Genomic DNA, 16,061 nt, shown 5'->3' with positions numbered 1-16,061 from the left:
CCTTAGTGGAAGTTGAACTGGGGCTTTGCCCCTGAGAACCTGTGGCGGTGTGGTTTTCTTGACCTACCCCTGGTGCCTCTCACCGTGGTGGCAGCTCTTGATCTGAACCTGGCAGATCGAAAGGACTGAGTAGGCGGCTCCAGGTAGGAACGCCTAGCCGGCGGGGCCCCAGAAGGGGAGTAATGTGGATTTTCCAACAGTAACCTTGGGAGTAGTGCCCTGCTGTACAACAACCCCTCAGGACGGTGGTCCCGCAGCGGGGAAGCGGCTCTGGTGCCTGAAGAGACAAGTAACCGCCCCCCCCCCCCCCCCTTCCCAACTCCCATGGTGCAGGTACACTGTTGTCCAAACAGCATACCGAAAATAATAAAGTTTTCTAATTAACTGATGAAAACTCTGGAGCTCCAGAGGGTGCTTCCTCTCCTGAGGGCACTTTTTTTTCTAAACTGCCTGTGGGAGGGGGCATAGAGGGGAGGAGCCAGCACACCCAGTGGAAAAAATTTAAAGTGCAGTGGCTCCTTTGAACCTCATCTATACCCCATCGTACTAAGTGAACTCCAGTATCCCTTATGGATGCTAGAGAAATAACATGTGCAGAGAGAGTTAGATTTGGGTGGGGTGTGTTCAAACTGAAATCTAAATTGCAGTGTAGAAATTAAGCAGCCAGTATTTACCCTGCACAGAAACAAAATAACCCACCCAAATCTAACTATCTCTGCACATGTTACATCTGCCCCACCTGCACTGCACATAGTTTTGCCCATTAGCTAACAAATCTGCTGCTACGATCATATATGAATTAGGCCCAGGGGCATCTTAAGCGAGGAGGGGGCCCGTGTGCAAACTCCGGGTGGGCCCCCTCCTCTCCACGGCGCTGTAGGCTCCGACACTGTGCCGGAGCCTACTGCACATGTGCAGGTCTCCGGAAACATGGCGCCCGCCATGTTCCGGAGAAAACATTCAAAGTGCGCATGCATGGCGGCCATTTTGGAGTGGATTTTTTGCGCGACTGAGGTGGCTGCAGCGTCCGACGCTGGACTCCGGAGAGGTGAGTACTAAAATATGGGTGCAATGTGTGCAGTGTGGGGCCCCCGCTGGAACCAGGGGCCCGTGAGCACCGCACACATTGCACCCATGATAGAAATGCCAATGATTAGGCCTTTGACCCCGGGTTTTCCATACTCTAAGTGCTGTTTTCTTGTTTGCTCAATTGGTTATGTACTGTGTAATGGGCGCTGCGGATCCCTTGTGGCGCCATATAAATAAAGGATAATAATAATAATAATAAATACCACTATGGCGACACAGAAAACGTTGGCGAGTCTGAGATTGATACGAGATGCTGCGGATTCTCGGGTGTGGTATCTGAGGTAGATTAGACTTAGGTCGACAGTGTCTAGGTCGACCACTATTGGTCGACAGTAAGTAGGTCGATGTATCTATGGGTCGACAGGGACTCTAGGTCAACATGTACTAGGTCGACATGAGAAAAGGTTGACATGAGTTTTTTTACTTTTTTGGTGTGGTTTTCTCCGTACAGTGACCGGGATCCCCAATTAGTGCACTATGTCCCCTCGCATGGCTCGTTTTGCTCGCCATGCTTCGGGCGAGGTGCCTGGCTCCGCTACCGCTGCACTTGGCACAGGTTACCATTCCCAATTGTAGTCCACGTGGATCATAAAGTATGAAAAAGTTAAAAAAATTGAAAAACCTATGTCGACCTTTTGTCATGTCGACCTAGAGTCCCTATCACCTAGAAACCATGTCGACCTACTTACTGTCGACCAATAGTGGTCAACCTACTTACTGTCGACCAATAGTGGTCGACCTAGACAGTGTCGATCTACTTTCTGTCGACTTAAAGACCGGGTTCCTGTTTCTCAAGCGTATCTATCTTGGCAGTGGAACAGCCCGTTTCACAGAGGTGAATCGTGGTGGGAGAACTTATTGAGACGTCAACCCACAGAAACCAATCAGATTTGCGCTATCATCGTATAGAATGTACTAAATAAATGGTAGCTACTATCTGATTGGTTGCCATGTCCTTTGTAGAATGTCTGATAAATCTCTGTATCTTGGGGGTTTGCAGCATCGAAACGTTCAGCGGAAAATTTCCCACTAGGCACATGCTGGGGGAGGCACAGCAGGTTGTGTTGTGCCCTGGGGCGGCCTGACTCCTAAATCCGCCTCTGGAAATGGTCCCACTCAGAGCACCTTAAGAGGGGATTTGGCCGTGAGTGGTCCGGTCACTGTACCACCCACGTATGTCTGTGGGAATCAGATTTTCATTTTATAAAAAGAACTTGGTCATATCATTAGGAAGCCTTTCCAACTACTGTGGATGATCACAGCTGTTAAAAGTCACTTTGGAGTTTGGTGGCCTAAATCACAGCAGGTAACATCCTTCACTATAGGGGGATGCATTAGCCCATATAATAGATACATACAGTGACCTACCTTGCAGGAAAAGGGCCAGTGGATGAGAAAGAGATCCATGTATTCCAGCTGCAGGGCTTCCAAAGACTGCCTCACATTTGGTTCCACCAGTTCTGGCTGGTGGAACGTTGACCATAACTGAAAAATGAAAGTAAAGAACAGAGCAGTTCTTTGTGTCTGAATAATGGAAATTAATGTGTAACCCAACTTGGCAGGTGTACTCAGTTTCGGACTGGGGAATGAAGGGCCCACTGGGGGAATGCAGTTAAAGGGACCCATACTTAGGGGTGTAGCCAGCCTACAAAGGGGGTGTGGCCAGCCTCCACAGAGGCTTGAAATACACAATAGTTTAGTGCAGTGTAATGCAACATATCTACTATGTATAATACAAGTGCACAGTCTACAACCTGATCCCTAGAGGAAGGAGTGGGCCCTCAGGCAGTGGGGCCTACCGGTGGTTTCCCTGGTACCCCTGTGGGCCAGTCTGACCCTGGGTGTAATGTGCAATAAGGACTATCCATGACAATGATGGAAGTAGTGACACAGTTCCAGAGGTCAAATGAAACCACAATGTGCTCTTATATAATTGTTTTAAATGTGGATTAATTAGGAAATAGCGGCAGATATCCTGTAGCCTGTTTATGATTTAACAGCGGTCCAGGACACTAATGAAACCAATTATGAAATCTCCATCATGTCATTATCTAGGGTCCTCACCTTCCCAGTGTAGAAGAGGTCTTCCCGTTTCACTGTCCCATCTGCAATCTTCTTCTGAATGGCCCGACCGACCTCTTTCTCATTTCCATAAACATGAGCCCCATCGATGTGGCGAAACCCAACCTCGATAGCGACTTCTGTGGCTCTTTCACTCTGGGATACTGGGATCTAGAACACGGGAGACCAGCTGTGAGTAGCCTAGAACATGAGAGGAAATATGGAATGGAAGAACAACCTAGACAGCTGGAGAAAGGACAGAGGGGCTTCCAGCAATGATGGAAGAAAAGCCTAGAATGACCAAGATAATGGCAGAAAATATTCCTTGCGTTTGTCAGAAAATTGCTTTACTTTATAGAGCCAACATCACAGATGAACCAAGTGATTCAGTAACTCAGTCAGTTTGATTATACCATCTGTGCACAAGCATTGATATTCTTAAAAGCTGTACTGTGTTTTGAGACAGAGGGGTAAATTTACTAAGATGGGAGTTCTATTTAAGATGGGATGTTGCCCATAGCAACCAATCAGCTTCTACTTCTCATTTGTCTAGCACCTTCTAGAAGATAATACCTGGAATTTGATTGGTTGCTATGGGCAACATCCCATCTTAAATAGAACTCCCATCTTAGTAAATTTACCCCAGAGTCTGGGAAACTCTGGGTTAAACTAATCTACTCCCTGCAGTGGCCGCTGGGCCCTAATTGGGAGATTAGGTTGCCTACTGAATGATTTAGCTGTGGTTATTATTACACCATAGGCTGTTTTGTGACACCATATCGCGTGTTGCTGCTCCTCCAGGAAAGCTTCATTCCCTGTACCAAGATGGCCACCGAGGCTCCTACTGATCGTGTATGCAGCCATCTTGGGACTGTGTTAGAGTGGTACAGTGGAAGACAGAAGTGAAGCCTGCATTTACCTGCGATATAGATACTGTTCCAGTGTTCCTGCACCGCTACCCAGTATCTACATACACTAACCAGCTGGGGGAATTATGTCACCCTGCTGAAGCTCTGCTCCATCCTCCAGTGTGTATAACAGTGAGTACAGCTGTACCTGCTTTATCTTCAATAAAACCACTCCACTGGTTAAGAAACTGGGCTGGTAGTAGGTGTAAAGCATCTGCTGGTGTGTACAGAGACCATACTATATCCTCACGCCTGTACACACATATTTCCATCAGTATATGGGCAATGCATTCCTACTGGCCTGTACGTTAATTTCATGTCCCAAAAAGTTCTACCTGTTCTTCGCACGGGAGTTTCTGATTTTCACGGCTGTACATATAAACGAGTGCTAATAATTTGCTAAATCTATAGAGATGTAATTTTGAGACGTCTTAATGTAAGTAAATATGAATCCATGGTTCTTGGCGTTACCCGAGGAGCACCCGTAGCAGATACGGTAAAGAGTGACAGGACCATTTTTGAAGTTAATTAAATTCTACACACTGGAGGTGCAATCCACATTTTGATCCGATTATCCATTTGGGCGTTATCATTCACGCAACGCAAGCCACGTATCGGTAATGACGTCATTATGTCAATCCCTTTTTCATCTCCAGACTCCCAGAGTCTGGAGTACATGCGCGAATCTCGGGGGGAAATGGTGCGGCGGCCATTTTCCCAGAGATTTTTCCTATTGCGCATGCGCTAAACACCGGGAAAGTGGCACTGTGCCATTTTCCCAGTTATTCTGCAGCACTGCTGCTGTGCCGCGGGACTCAGAGACTAAGAATGACAAATAATGGGTGCAGTGTATGCGGTGTGGGCCCCCCTATGGACCCCGGGGGCCAGTGTGCACCGCACACACTGCACCCATTGTAAATACGCCAGTGACTGTCCCGCAGATATACAGTCAGCACATTCAGTGTTGAGCAGGTGCCACACCATCGGAGGCAGGTATCAGTGGTGTACCCTGCAATTCAAGGGTGTTTTTAGGGTAACGGAGAGGGGTTGATGGGGCCATAGAAGGCATAGAGATGGGCACAGCCTGCATTCAGTGCCTGTGAACTGCTTTACCATCTATCCAGAGCTTTGCCATCTATCTAGAGCTGGCTGGGACGGCATCTTGCAGCCACTAGCACTACTGCAGAGCCTCCCGGAGAGTGCTCTACCTACTGCAGTGCCTCCCAGAGAGTGCTCTACCTACTGCAGTGCCTCCCAGAGAGTGCTCTACCTACTGCAGTGCCTCCCAAAGAGTGCTCTACCTACTGCAGAGCCTCCCGGAGAGTGCTCTACCTACTGCAGTGCCTCCCAGAGAGTGCTCTACCTACTGCAGTGCCTCCCAGAGAGTGCTCTACCTACTGCAGAGCCTCCCAGAGAGTGCTCTACTTACTGCAGTGCCTCCCAGAGAGTGCTCTACCTACTGCAGTGCCTCCCAGAGAGTGCTCTACCTACTGCAGAGCCTGCCAGAGCTCTACCCACTGCAGAGCCTCCCAGAGCTCTACCCACTGCAGAGTCTCCTAGAGAGTTTTCTACCCACTGCAGAGCCTCCTAGAGCTCTACCCACTGAAGAGTCTCCCAGAGAGTGCTCTACCTACTGCAGAGCTGCTTGCTGAGTCCTTTGTAAGCTGCGGGCAGTGCTATACCTATTGCAGAGCCACCTACTGCATCCCCAGGAAGCTGCGGGCAATGCTTTACTTACCGGAGACATCGGCCCTGCCCTTAGGTGTGACGTAATGAATTGAAGGTAGACACTGAGGGCAGGAGAGGAGCACGCTTCGCTCTCCTACCCTCACAGCAGCCGCGCGGTTAGCAGCAGCACATGGGAGTGGGGCCAGCACAGGTTACAGCGCCGTCTTGTTGCGGCACTGCCATTCTATCCCATTTTGTTATTGCTCCTTGATGTTACTTCTTAGACTATTGTTCCATTAGTTATCCAATTCTTATCTACACAGGTCAGTTTTATAGACATTTAAAGCTACTGTAATTGCAGTCATAGGAGCATTGGTGCCATCTTGTGACAGATAGAGGTTACTGCAGGTGCAGAAACCTGTGTCACCAGTAGTGCGACAACTCCAGAATTCACAGCTGTGGAGCCGGCAACAGATCATGGGCCTCATTCAGACTTGATCGGTGGGGTAGACGCCCCGCAAGTCTGGCTCTGCCCCGCCCCACAAGTACAAAAGCATCGCACAGCTCCCTGCGCTGGCAGGGAGCTACTCGACGCTGTCCGGGTCGCAGCGGCTGCGTGTGACGTCACGCAGCCGCCGCGGCCCTCCCACTGCATGGTCCAGGCACCCCTGCGTTGCCCGGACCACGCCCCCCAAATGGCAGCCAAACACCGCCGGCCCACCCCCTCCTGCCCAGCGACCTCCTCTGCCTGTCATTCAGGCAGAGGCGATCGCAGGGCTGAGATGGCCGTCGTCTGTCTGACATGCGCCGGCACACTGCGGCGCCGAGGCATGCGCAGTTCAGACCTGATCAGCTGCTGTGCGCAGCAGCGATCAGCTCTGAATTAGGACCCATTTATATCCTGCCCTAGGCATGTTGGCCTATGTAGTAGTTATAGCCCTAATTAGAAGAATTCTTTTTAATCCTATATAAAAGGCAGGGTCAGCCATCCCTACGATGTGCTGAGTGAGGTGTCCGGACATAGTAGCCATTTCCAGCGGAGGGTTCCTGGGGACCCTGCCGGATCTACATCCCCTGAAGTGTAGAACAGATTACAGCAGCTACAGGGAACACAATATTGATGCATCAGGCAGCACTGCATTCCCCATAGAAACCTATAGGGAATGTGGCTACGGGCACAATGGAGGGATCGCAGCAGGTATTGGAGAGGTCAGGGGAGGAGAGGAAGATTTGAGTAGCATAACGCTACTCAAGTCAAGTGTTGCGCCGTTCAGGCGTGCACAGCCACCGCCGCTGACATCACTGTTCCGTCATTTTTATGGGACGGTAACTGGTGACTAATAATTGTTTTGTGTATAAGTGGAAGGGAGCAGTTTGCACTGAATCTATTATCATTTGTGGGGCTCAAAGGTGTGATTTACCATTCACAGATCTCTACTTGTAAAACTATTTTAAAAATTATCATTTCTAATTGACACCCCTTACAATGATGAGTAAAGTGTATTGGATCGGTTTAAATGGAAACTTCAATTTTTATTGAAAATTAATTATTATTTTGTTTTTAGTAAATAATCAAAACTAACTTTTCTGCTTCCTATTAGCATTTAAAAGGGTTTCCCTAAAAGTGATATCACACAGGCACTTGGAACCACAGCAAATATCCAGCTGGAACATTTCTGTTGCTGTAATACTCTGTGCTGTCACACTGAGCTGCATGGGCAGATTAGCCGAAATGTATCAAGATGGAAGAGATAGGTCTGTGCTTTCACTACTCACTACCCACCGCCGCCGGGCTGCCTCTCATTGCACTCACCAACTAGACCAGCGGTGGCCAACCCGCCCGCGGCTCTCAAGCCACATGCGGCTCTTTCAACCTCCGCATGTGACTCGATTGCCTCCCAGCCACCGCTCCCTCCCTCCCTCCGCTGCTGCTAACCGCGCTGCTGCTGTGAGGGTAGGAGAGCGCAGCGTGCGCCTCTCCTGCCCTCACTGTCTACCTTCAATTCGGCCCCGGCCTGTGAGCCTATCAAAGCTCGCGGACCAGCAGCCAAGGCTCCTGATTGGCCGTCGGACCGTGAGCTTTGATTGGCTCACGGATCGGCGCCTAATTGAAGGTAGACACCCGCACCGCCGCCGGAGACTGAGGGGCAGGAGAGGCACGCGCTTCGCTCTCCTCCCCTCACACAAAGGACCGCAGCAGCGTGGTAAGCAGCAGGGGAAGTGGGGGGCACTGTGAGGACATGTGTACCTGGCACTGAGGGCATATCTGGCACTGCGGGGGCATGTGTATCTGGCACTGGGGGCATCTCTGTATCTGGCACTGGGGGCATATCAGGCACTGTGGAGGCATTTCTGTATCTGGCACTGGGGGCATCTCTGTATCTGGCACTGGGAGTATATCAGGCACTGTGGAGGCATTTCTGTATCTGGCACTGGGGGCATATCTGGCACTGTGGGGACATGTGTATCTGGCACTGTGGGGCAATGTATATCTGGCACTCTGGGGGCATTTGTGTATCTGGCACTGTGGGGCATGGTGTATCTGGCACTGTGAGGCAATGTATATCTGGCACTCTGGGGACATTTGTGTATCTGGCACTGTGGGGCATGGTGTATCTGGCACTGTGGGGCAATGTATATCTGGCACTGTGGGGCAACGTGTATCTGGCACTATTGGGGTCATATGTGTATCTGCCCCCCACATATGTGTATCACGCCCCCATTTTCATTGGCCATGCCCCATGTGGCATTTGACCACACCCATTTTTTGGCACGCGCACACAGTACCTATAAGACATTTTTTCTACTTGCACCACTGGCGGGAGGGGAGGGATAGGTTTAGGCTGCGGGAGGGAAGGGTTAGGTTTAAGCTGTGGGAGGGGAGGGTTAGGTTTAGGCTGCAGGAGGGGAGGGATATGTTTAGGCTGCGGGAGGGGAGGGTTAGGTTTAAGCTGTGGGAGGGGAGGGTTAGGTTTAGGCTGCGGGAGGGGAGGGTTAGGTTTAGGCTGCGGGAAGGGAGGGTTAGGTTTAGGCTGTGGGAGGGGGGTTAGGGTTAGGCTGCGGGAGGGGACAGTTAAGTTGCGGGAGGGGAGGGTTAGGGTTAGACTGCGGGAGGGGAGGGTTAGGCTGCTGGAGAGGGGGATAGGGTTAGACTGCGGGAGGGGAGGGTTAGGCTGCAGGAGGGGAGGGTTAGAGTTATGCTGCTGGAGGGGGGGTTAGGGTTAGGCTGTAGGAGGGGAGGAACAGGGGAAAGGCTGCAGGAGGGGAGGGTTAGGCTGAGGGAAGGAGAGGGTTAGGGATAGGCTGTGGGAGGGGAGAGTTAGGGTTAGGCTGCGGGAGGGGAAGGTTAGGGTTAGGCTGCGGAAAGGGTAGGGTTAGGCTGTGGGTGGGGTGGGTTAGGCTGCGGGAAGGGGAGGGTTAGAGATAGGCTGCGGGAGGGTAAGGGTTAGGCTGTGGGAGGGGAGGGTTAGGCTGTGGGAGGGAAAGGTTAGGGTTATGCTGCAGGAGGGGAGGGTTAGGCAGAGGGAGGGGAGGGTTAGGCTGCGGGAAGGGGAGGGTTAGGTTGCGGGAAGGGGAGGATTAGGGATAGGCTGTGAGAAGGGGGAGGTTAGGGTTAGGCTGCGGGAAGAGGGAGGTTAGTGTTAGGCGGCGGAAAGGGGGGATAGGGTTAGGCTGCGGGGGGGGGAGGGTTAGGGTTAGGCTGCGGGAGAGGAGGGTTAGACTGCAGTAGGTAGAGGTTAGGGTTAGGCTGCGGGAAGGGGGAGGTTAGGGCTAGGCTGCGGGAGGGGAGGGTTAGGGTTAAGCTGCGGGAAGGGGAGGGTTAGGGTTAGGCTGCGGGAAGAGGAGGGTTAGGTTGCGGGAAGGGGAGGGTTAGGGATAGGCTGTGGGCGGGGAGGGTTAGGGTTAGGCTGCGGGAAGAGGAGGGTTAGGGTGCGGGAAGGGTAGGGTTAGGGTTAGGCTGTGGGCGGGGAGGGTTAGGGTACGGGAAGGGGAGGGTTAGGGTTAGGCTGTGGGAAGGGGAGGGTTAGGTTGCGGGAAGGGGAGGGTTAGGGATAGGCTGTGGGCGGGGAGGGTTAGAGTTAGGCTGTGGGAAGGGGGAGGATAGGGTTAGGCTGCGGGAATGGGGAGGTTAGGGTTAGACTGCAGGAGGGTTAGGGTTAGGCTGTGGGAGGGAAGGTTAGGGTTATTCTGTGGGAGGGGAGTGTTAGGGTTAAGCTGTGGGAGGGGACGGTTAGTGTTAGGCTGTGGGAAGGGTGGGTTAGGCTGTGGGAGGGGTGGGTTGGGATTAGGCTGTGGGAGGGAAGGTTAGGGTTAGTCTGTGGGAGGGGAGTGTTAGGGTTAGGCTGTGGGAGGGGACGGTTAGTGTTAGGCTGTGGGAAGGGTGGGTTAGGGTTAGGCTGTGGGAGGGGTGGGTTAGGGTTAGGCTGTGGGAGGGAAGGTTAGGGTTAGTCTGTGGGAGGGGAGTGTTAGGGTTAGGCTGTGGGAGGGGATGGTTAGTGTTAGGCTGTGGGAAGGGTGGGTTTGGGTTAGTCTGTGGGAGGGGAGTGTTAGGGTTAGGCTGTGGGAGGGAAGGTTAAGGTTAGGCTGCGGGAGGGGAGGGTTAGGGTTAGGCTGCGGGTGGGGAGGGTTAGGGTTAGGCTGCGGGAGGGTTAGACTGTGGGAGAGAAGGTTAGGGTTAGGCTGCGGGAAGGGGAGGGTTAGGGATAGGTTGCGGGCGGGGAGGGTTAGGCTGTGGGAGGGAAGGTTAGGGTTAGTCTGTGGGAGGGGAGTGTTAGGGTTAGGCTGTGGGCGGGGAGTGTTAGGGTTAGGCTGTGGGAGGGGAGTGTTAGGGTTAGGCTATGGGAGGGAAGGTTAGGGTTAGGCTGCGGGAGGGAGGGTTAGGCTTCGGGTGGGGAGGGTTAGGGTTAGGCTACGGGAGGGTTAGGGTTAGGCTGCGGGAGGGAGGGTTAGGCTTCGGGTGGGGAGGGTTAGGGTGCGGGAGGGTTAAGGTTCGGCTGTAGGAGGGAAGGTTAGGCTGCGGGAGGGGAGGGTTAGGATTAGGCTGTGGGAAGGGGGAGGTTAGGGTTAGGCTGTGGCAGTGGCGTCAGAAGGCGGGTGCGGGGGGTGCGGCCCGCACCCAGGTATCATGCACGGAAGGGGTGACACCAAGTGATGGCTCTTCTGCAGTGACAGGAGCCGAGTGCTGCAGTGTGATAATCCTCTGCAGCACTCGGCTCCTGTCACAGAAAAGGAGCCAGCACTGCACGCTGCCTAGTCTCCGGGGGCAGCCAGCATTTCCATGGAAGCTGGATACACCCCCCGGAGTGAAGAAGAGAAGACCCGTGAGACCACGCCCCTTTAAATTAGGCCATGCCCCCTTCTCGTCCGGCCGCGGCTCCGGCGGTAAGTGTGGGATGGGGAGGGGGGGGGGGGGTGTAGTAATGCAGAGTGCGCTCCGCGTGTTAGGGTTAGGCTGTGGGAGGGGAGAGTTACTCATGTCAAGCTTTTCCTGTGTCGACCATCACCATGCCGACCTTTTGACCAAGTCGACCTTGTTCATGTCAACATTTTGCGGTAAACCTATACACTTTCGACCTTTTCACTGTCGACCTAATGATCCACTTTCCAACTAGCCCCCTCCTGTCTCTCCAGTCCTGCACGCCCTCAGCTGTCTCACTCTCTCTGGTTTGCAAATGAAACAAACTTTATTGCACAGCAGGTGGTTGGACAAGGGCCTCATCTCACTTTCTGGTGGTAGTGGCATGCAAGGAGCGGACCTCCCCCCCTCTAATGTCAGAGTGTTTGGGCAGCCAGTATTTACCCTGCACAGAAAACATATCAATGTATTTGCTCCCCTTGCACGGCAGCCTGGTCTGTTCCAGATACAAAGTTACTTGCTTTTTCTGCCTTATTTAATAATCAAAATCAGGCCCTCTGTACTCACGTATTCCGGAGCATAGGTCCCAAACCCAACGACCGGGATCCTCTTTCCATCATTCATCAGGAGAGAGCAATGGGAGCCGGCTGCCATGTCTGTAGCTAGTGATAAATGTGTGTATGTGTAGTGTACACAGGAGGTGTGTCTGTATAGCTGGAGGGGGTGAGGCTACACAATGCTATAAGCCAGAATTATTATACCAGTGCTGCCCAACATGTGAGCCTGCAACACACAGACTGGTTTTCTGGTTGAATAGTGTTACATGAGCTTCTGGCTCATAGGTATTGCCAGGCGAGCAGCTGCCCTGTGTGTGCCATTAGCGCAGTACAAAGCAGAAAGTGCACACCTGGGGCAACACAATGTTATAAGGGCTCCACTTCCATGTAATATAAGACGTTACATAAGACTCTCAGCATGTAGAAATTAAACAGCGTTGTGTAACTAATAAGGGACATTCAGTACCAGAATTGGGCGTGTAAATTACAAACACAGAAGACGCACAGCCACTGACAGGAATAACACACGTGTTGTATCATCTTCTACTACTGTCGGGCTGGGCGGTCTGTCAGCTTGTTGTAATGCAGAGCGGCTGCGCTGTAACTGGAATGACGCTTTGTATTGGTTAGTAGTGATTGGAGCCCATGTAGGGTCTGCATGTCGTGAGCTACAGTGATGCCGTGGGGTGCAACCACTACTAGCAAATATAGGGGGTCATTCCGAGTTGATCGATAGCTGCATTCGTTCGCTGTGCAGCGATGAGGCAAAAAAACAGCACTTCAGCGCATGCGTATGCGGCGCAATGTGCACGCGTGACATACGGGCACAATGAACGATGCAGTTTTGCACAGGGTCTAGCGATGCATTTCAGTCGCACTGGTTGCCGCAGAGTGATTGACATGATGTGGGCATTTCTGGGTGGCAACTGACCATTTTCAGGGATTGTTTAGAAAAACGCATGCGTGCCAAGGAAAACGCAGGCGTGGCTGGGCGGGTGTGTGATGTCAAATCCGGAACTGAACAGTCTGAAGTGATCGCAAGCGCTGAGTAGGTTTTGAGCTACTCTGAAACTACACAAAAATATTTTGTAGCCGCTCTGCGATAAAAACGTTCGCACTTCTGCTAAGCTAAAATACACTCCCAGTGGGAGGCAGCATAGTGTTTCCAAGGCTGCTAAAAAACTGCTAGCGAGCGAACAACTCGGAATGACCCCCATTGATCGCATGGTGAGTTCTGAAGTCTGAAGAATTTGATTAAAAATCAACAGGTGATTGGCACTGGTGGGGTCATGTGAGTGGGACCCTGAACATACGGGTATGTTTTGGAGTTGGGGTACAAACAATATTAAAATAAATAGCTCACATCCTGAGAACAATATTTTCATCTAATAGTTTATTAGGGCCCTCATTCCGAGTTGTTCGCTCGCTAGCTGCTGTTAGCAGCTTTGCACACGCTAAGCCACCGCCTACTGGGAGTGTATCTTAGCATAGTAGAATTGCGAATAGAAATTTCTTAGCAGTTTCTGAGTAGCTCGACACTTACTCTGCCACTGCGATCAGTTCAGTCAGTTTCGTTCCTGGTTTGACGTCACAAACACACCCAGCGTTCGCCCAGACACTCCCCCGTTTCTCCAGACACTCCCGCGTTTTTCCCAGAAACTGCAGCGTTTTTTCACACACACCCATAAAACGGACAGTTTCCGCCCAGAAACACCCACTTCCTGTCAATCACACTCCGATCACCAGAACGAAGAAATTTCTACATAAAGCCGTGAGTAAACTTATTAGCAAATTTACTTGGCGCAGACGCACTGCGAACATTGCGCATGCGCATTAGCGACTAATTGCTCCGTTGCGAAAAAAAAATAACGAGCGAACAACTCGGAATGAGGGCCTATGTACGGTGCATATGCAGCATTTAGTGGGGGCAATATCGCACAGTTGACTGGATTTATGGAACGGTGACCAGAAGTAAGTGATGAGACTAGACCCATAATGAGTTTGCACGTAAAGTTGTGGTTCAGTTTCATTTTATTGCAGTTTCAGATTTCGGGGTCAAAACCGCTGAGAATCGTCAGCTTGTAAAAGCCGCAACTTAGTAAATCTAGTCCGTCTCTTGACTAATGTAAACCGGAGATTTGACTAAGACTTGCAACAAAATAGTTTGTGCAAATGTACACTGCTCAAAAAAATAAAGGGAACACTAAAATAACACATCCTAGATCTGAATGAATGAAATATTCTTATTAAATACTTTGTTCTTTACATAGTTGAATGTGCTGACAACAAAATCATACAAAAATTATCAATGGAAATCAAATTTATTAACCCATGAAGGTCTGGATTTGGAGTCACACTCAAAATTAAAGTGGAAACACACACTACAGGCTGATCCAACTTTGATGTAATGTCCTTAAAACAAGTCAAAATGAGGCTCAGTAGTGTGTGTGGCCTCCACGTGCCTGTATGACCTCCCTACAATGCCTGGGCATGCTCCTGATGAGGTGGCGGATGGTCTCCTGAGGGATCTCCTCCCAGACCTGGACTAAAGCATCAGCCAACTCCTGGACAGTCTGTGGTGCAATGTGGCATTGGTTGATGGAGCGAGACATGATGTCCCAGATGTGCTCAATTGGATTCAGGTCTGGGGAACAGGCGGGCCAGTCCATAGCATCAATGCCTTCATCTTGCAGGAACTGCTGACACACTCCAGCCACATGAGGTTTAGCATTGTCTTGCATTAGGAGGAACCCAGTGCCAACTGCACCAGCATATGGTCTCACAAGGGGTCTGAGGATCTCATCTCGGTACCTAATGGCAGTCAGGCTACCTCTGGCGAGCACATGGAGGGCTGTGCGGCCCCCCAAAGAAATGCCACCCCACACCATTACTGACCCACTGCCAAACCGGTCATGCTGGAGGATGTTGCAGGCAGCAGAACGTTCTCCTTGGCGTCTCCAGACTCTGTCACATCTGTCACATGTGCTCAGTGAGAACCTGCTTTCATCTGTGAAGAGCACAGGGCGCCAGTGGCGAATTTGCCAATCTTGGTGTTCTCTGGCAAATGCCAAACGTCCTGCACGGTGTTGGGCTGTAAGCACAACCCCCACCTGTGGGCGTCGGGACCTCATACCACCCTCATGGAGTCTGTTTCTGATCGTTTGAGTAGACACATGCACATTTGTGGCTTGCTGGAGGTCATTTTGCAGAGCTCTGGCAGTGCTGACTTGGCCTCCTCTTCCTTATTTGCATACAAACTTTTTGTTATCTGTTAGCCCAGACCAGGCCTGGCCAACATGTGGCTCTCCAGCGGTTGAGAAACTACAAATCCCAGCATGCCCTGCCACAGTATTATTTTTAGGTAATGATAAACCTGTAGCAGGGCATGCTGGCAGGGATGTGGACAGCTCTGCTTGGCCCTAGTAATGGGAGGGGGCGTGGTCAATGCGGGAAGGTGTGGCCATACCCCCTTCTCAGAAATTCTGCAAAATGAAAAGTTAAGCGCGGCGACTGGAGCACCATCCATTATACCAGATGAGTTTTATCATTCACCACGTGTTTTATCACTCTTGATAAATAGGCCCCCAAATCTTGGGCAATGGGGGTTAATGCGGTCAGATGGTTAATGATATCACTCTGTTAGGGAGATGTATCAAACCTTCGAGACAAGATAAAGTGGAGAAGTTGGCCATAGCAACTCATTAGCTTCTAAGCTATCATTTACCTATCATAGTTTATGAAATGACAGAAGCCCATTGGTTGCTGTTGGCAACGTTTCCACTTATCTCTCTCCAAGGGTTGACACATTCCTCCCCCCCTGTGTTCGAGCTTATCTTCCACAAAAACAGCATTATTTCAACATTATCGCGGTCCTTGTAATATTGTGATAGTGGTCTGATATCACAGAGTGGGGAAAATGATATGTGTGTGGCCGGTTTTATCTGGATGAAGTAAAGTAAAGCTGGAGATGCATCAGGGCTATGAGGAGCTGCCACGGGTGGAGTCCCTCAGGAGCCATAGTTACATCTGTCTTCTATGGGCCTTCACGTGACTTGATGTTACACGTGTCAGTACGGCGGAAGCGCTGAGGCACTATGTGGTACAGCCTGATAGTGGTGGCTGCACCTGATTAGACCCGCAGCAGCAGGCAGCACAGTGTAAAAAGAGAAGGCCGCATACAGAGATATCCTTCAGTTTTTTGCTAGATGAATTCAGTGGCACCCTCCAGGGGCTGGCACCCCTAGGCACAGGGCCGTCTTTTCGTATGGGCTTAATGGGCACTTGCCCAAGGGCCCCAGGAGAATAAGGGCCCTAAGCTGATAGCTGAGGGTCCCCTCTTTCCAGGGGTACCAGATTTTTGAAAATCGGCCCTGGGGAACCGGAGATATCCGACTTCAAAGCAGTGGTCCCCATCCGAAACTG

General features: G+C 51.2%; 1 protein-coding gene across 8 annotated transcripts in view; it reads right to left on the bottom strand.

The window, feature by feature from the left end:
• The window catches only part of LOC134933699 (aldo-keto reductase family 1 member C1-like), a 145,775-nt gene extending 134,031 nt beyond the window's left edge, over positions 1–11,744 (bottom strand). For all 8 annotated transcript variants that reach the window (XM_063929084.1, XM_063929087.1, XM_063929088.1 and 5 more), the window contains exons 1-3: positions 11,650–11,744; positions 3,154–3,321; positions 2,458–2,574 (exon numbers count right to left, since the gene is read on the bottom strand). In XM_063929084.1, coding sequence (XP_063785154.1) covers positions 2,458–2,574; positions 3,154–3,321; positions 11,650–11,736 — 372 coding nt within the window. In that variant the 5' untranslated portion in view covers positions 11,737–11,744. The remainder of the gene's footprint in view (positions 1–2,457; positions 2,575–3,153; positions 3,322–11,649) is intronic.
• Positions 11,745–16,061: the final 4,317 nt, after the last annotated feature.

The sequence above is a fragment of the Pseudophryne corroboree genome, chromosome 6, assembly GCF_028390025.1.
Source record: "Pseudophryne corroboree isolate aPseCor3 chromosome 6, aPseCor3.hap2, whole genome shotgun sequence".
NCBI classification, from domain to species: Eukaryota; Metazoa; Chordata; class Amphibia; order Anura; family Myobatrachidae; genus Pseudophryne; species Pseudophryne corroboree.
Note: the sequence above shows the minus strand (reverse complement) of the source record. Positions and strands in the feature narration are given on the sequence as shown.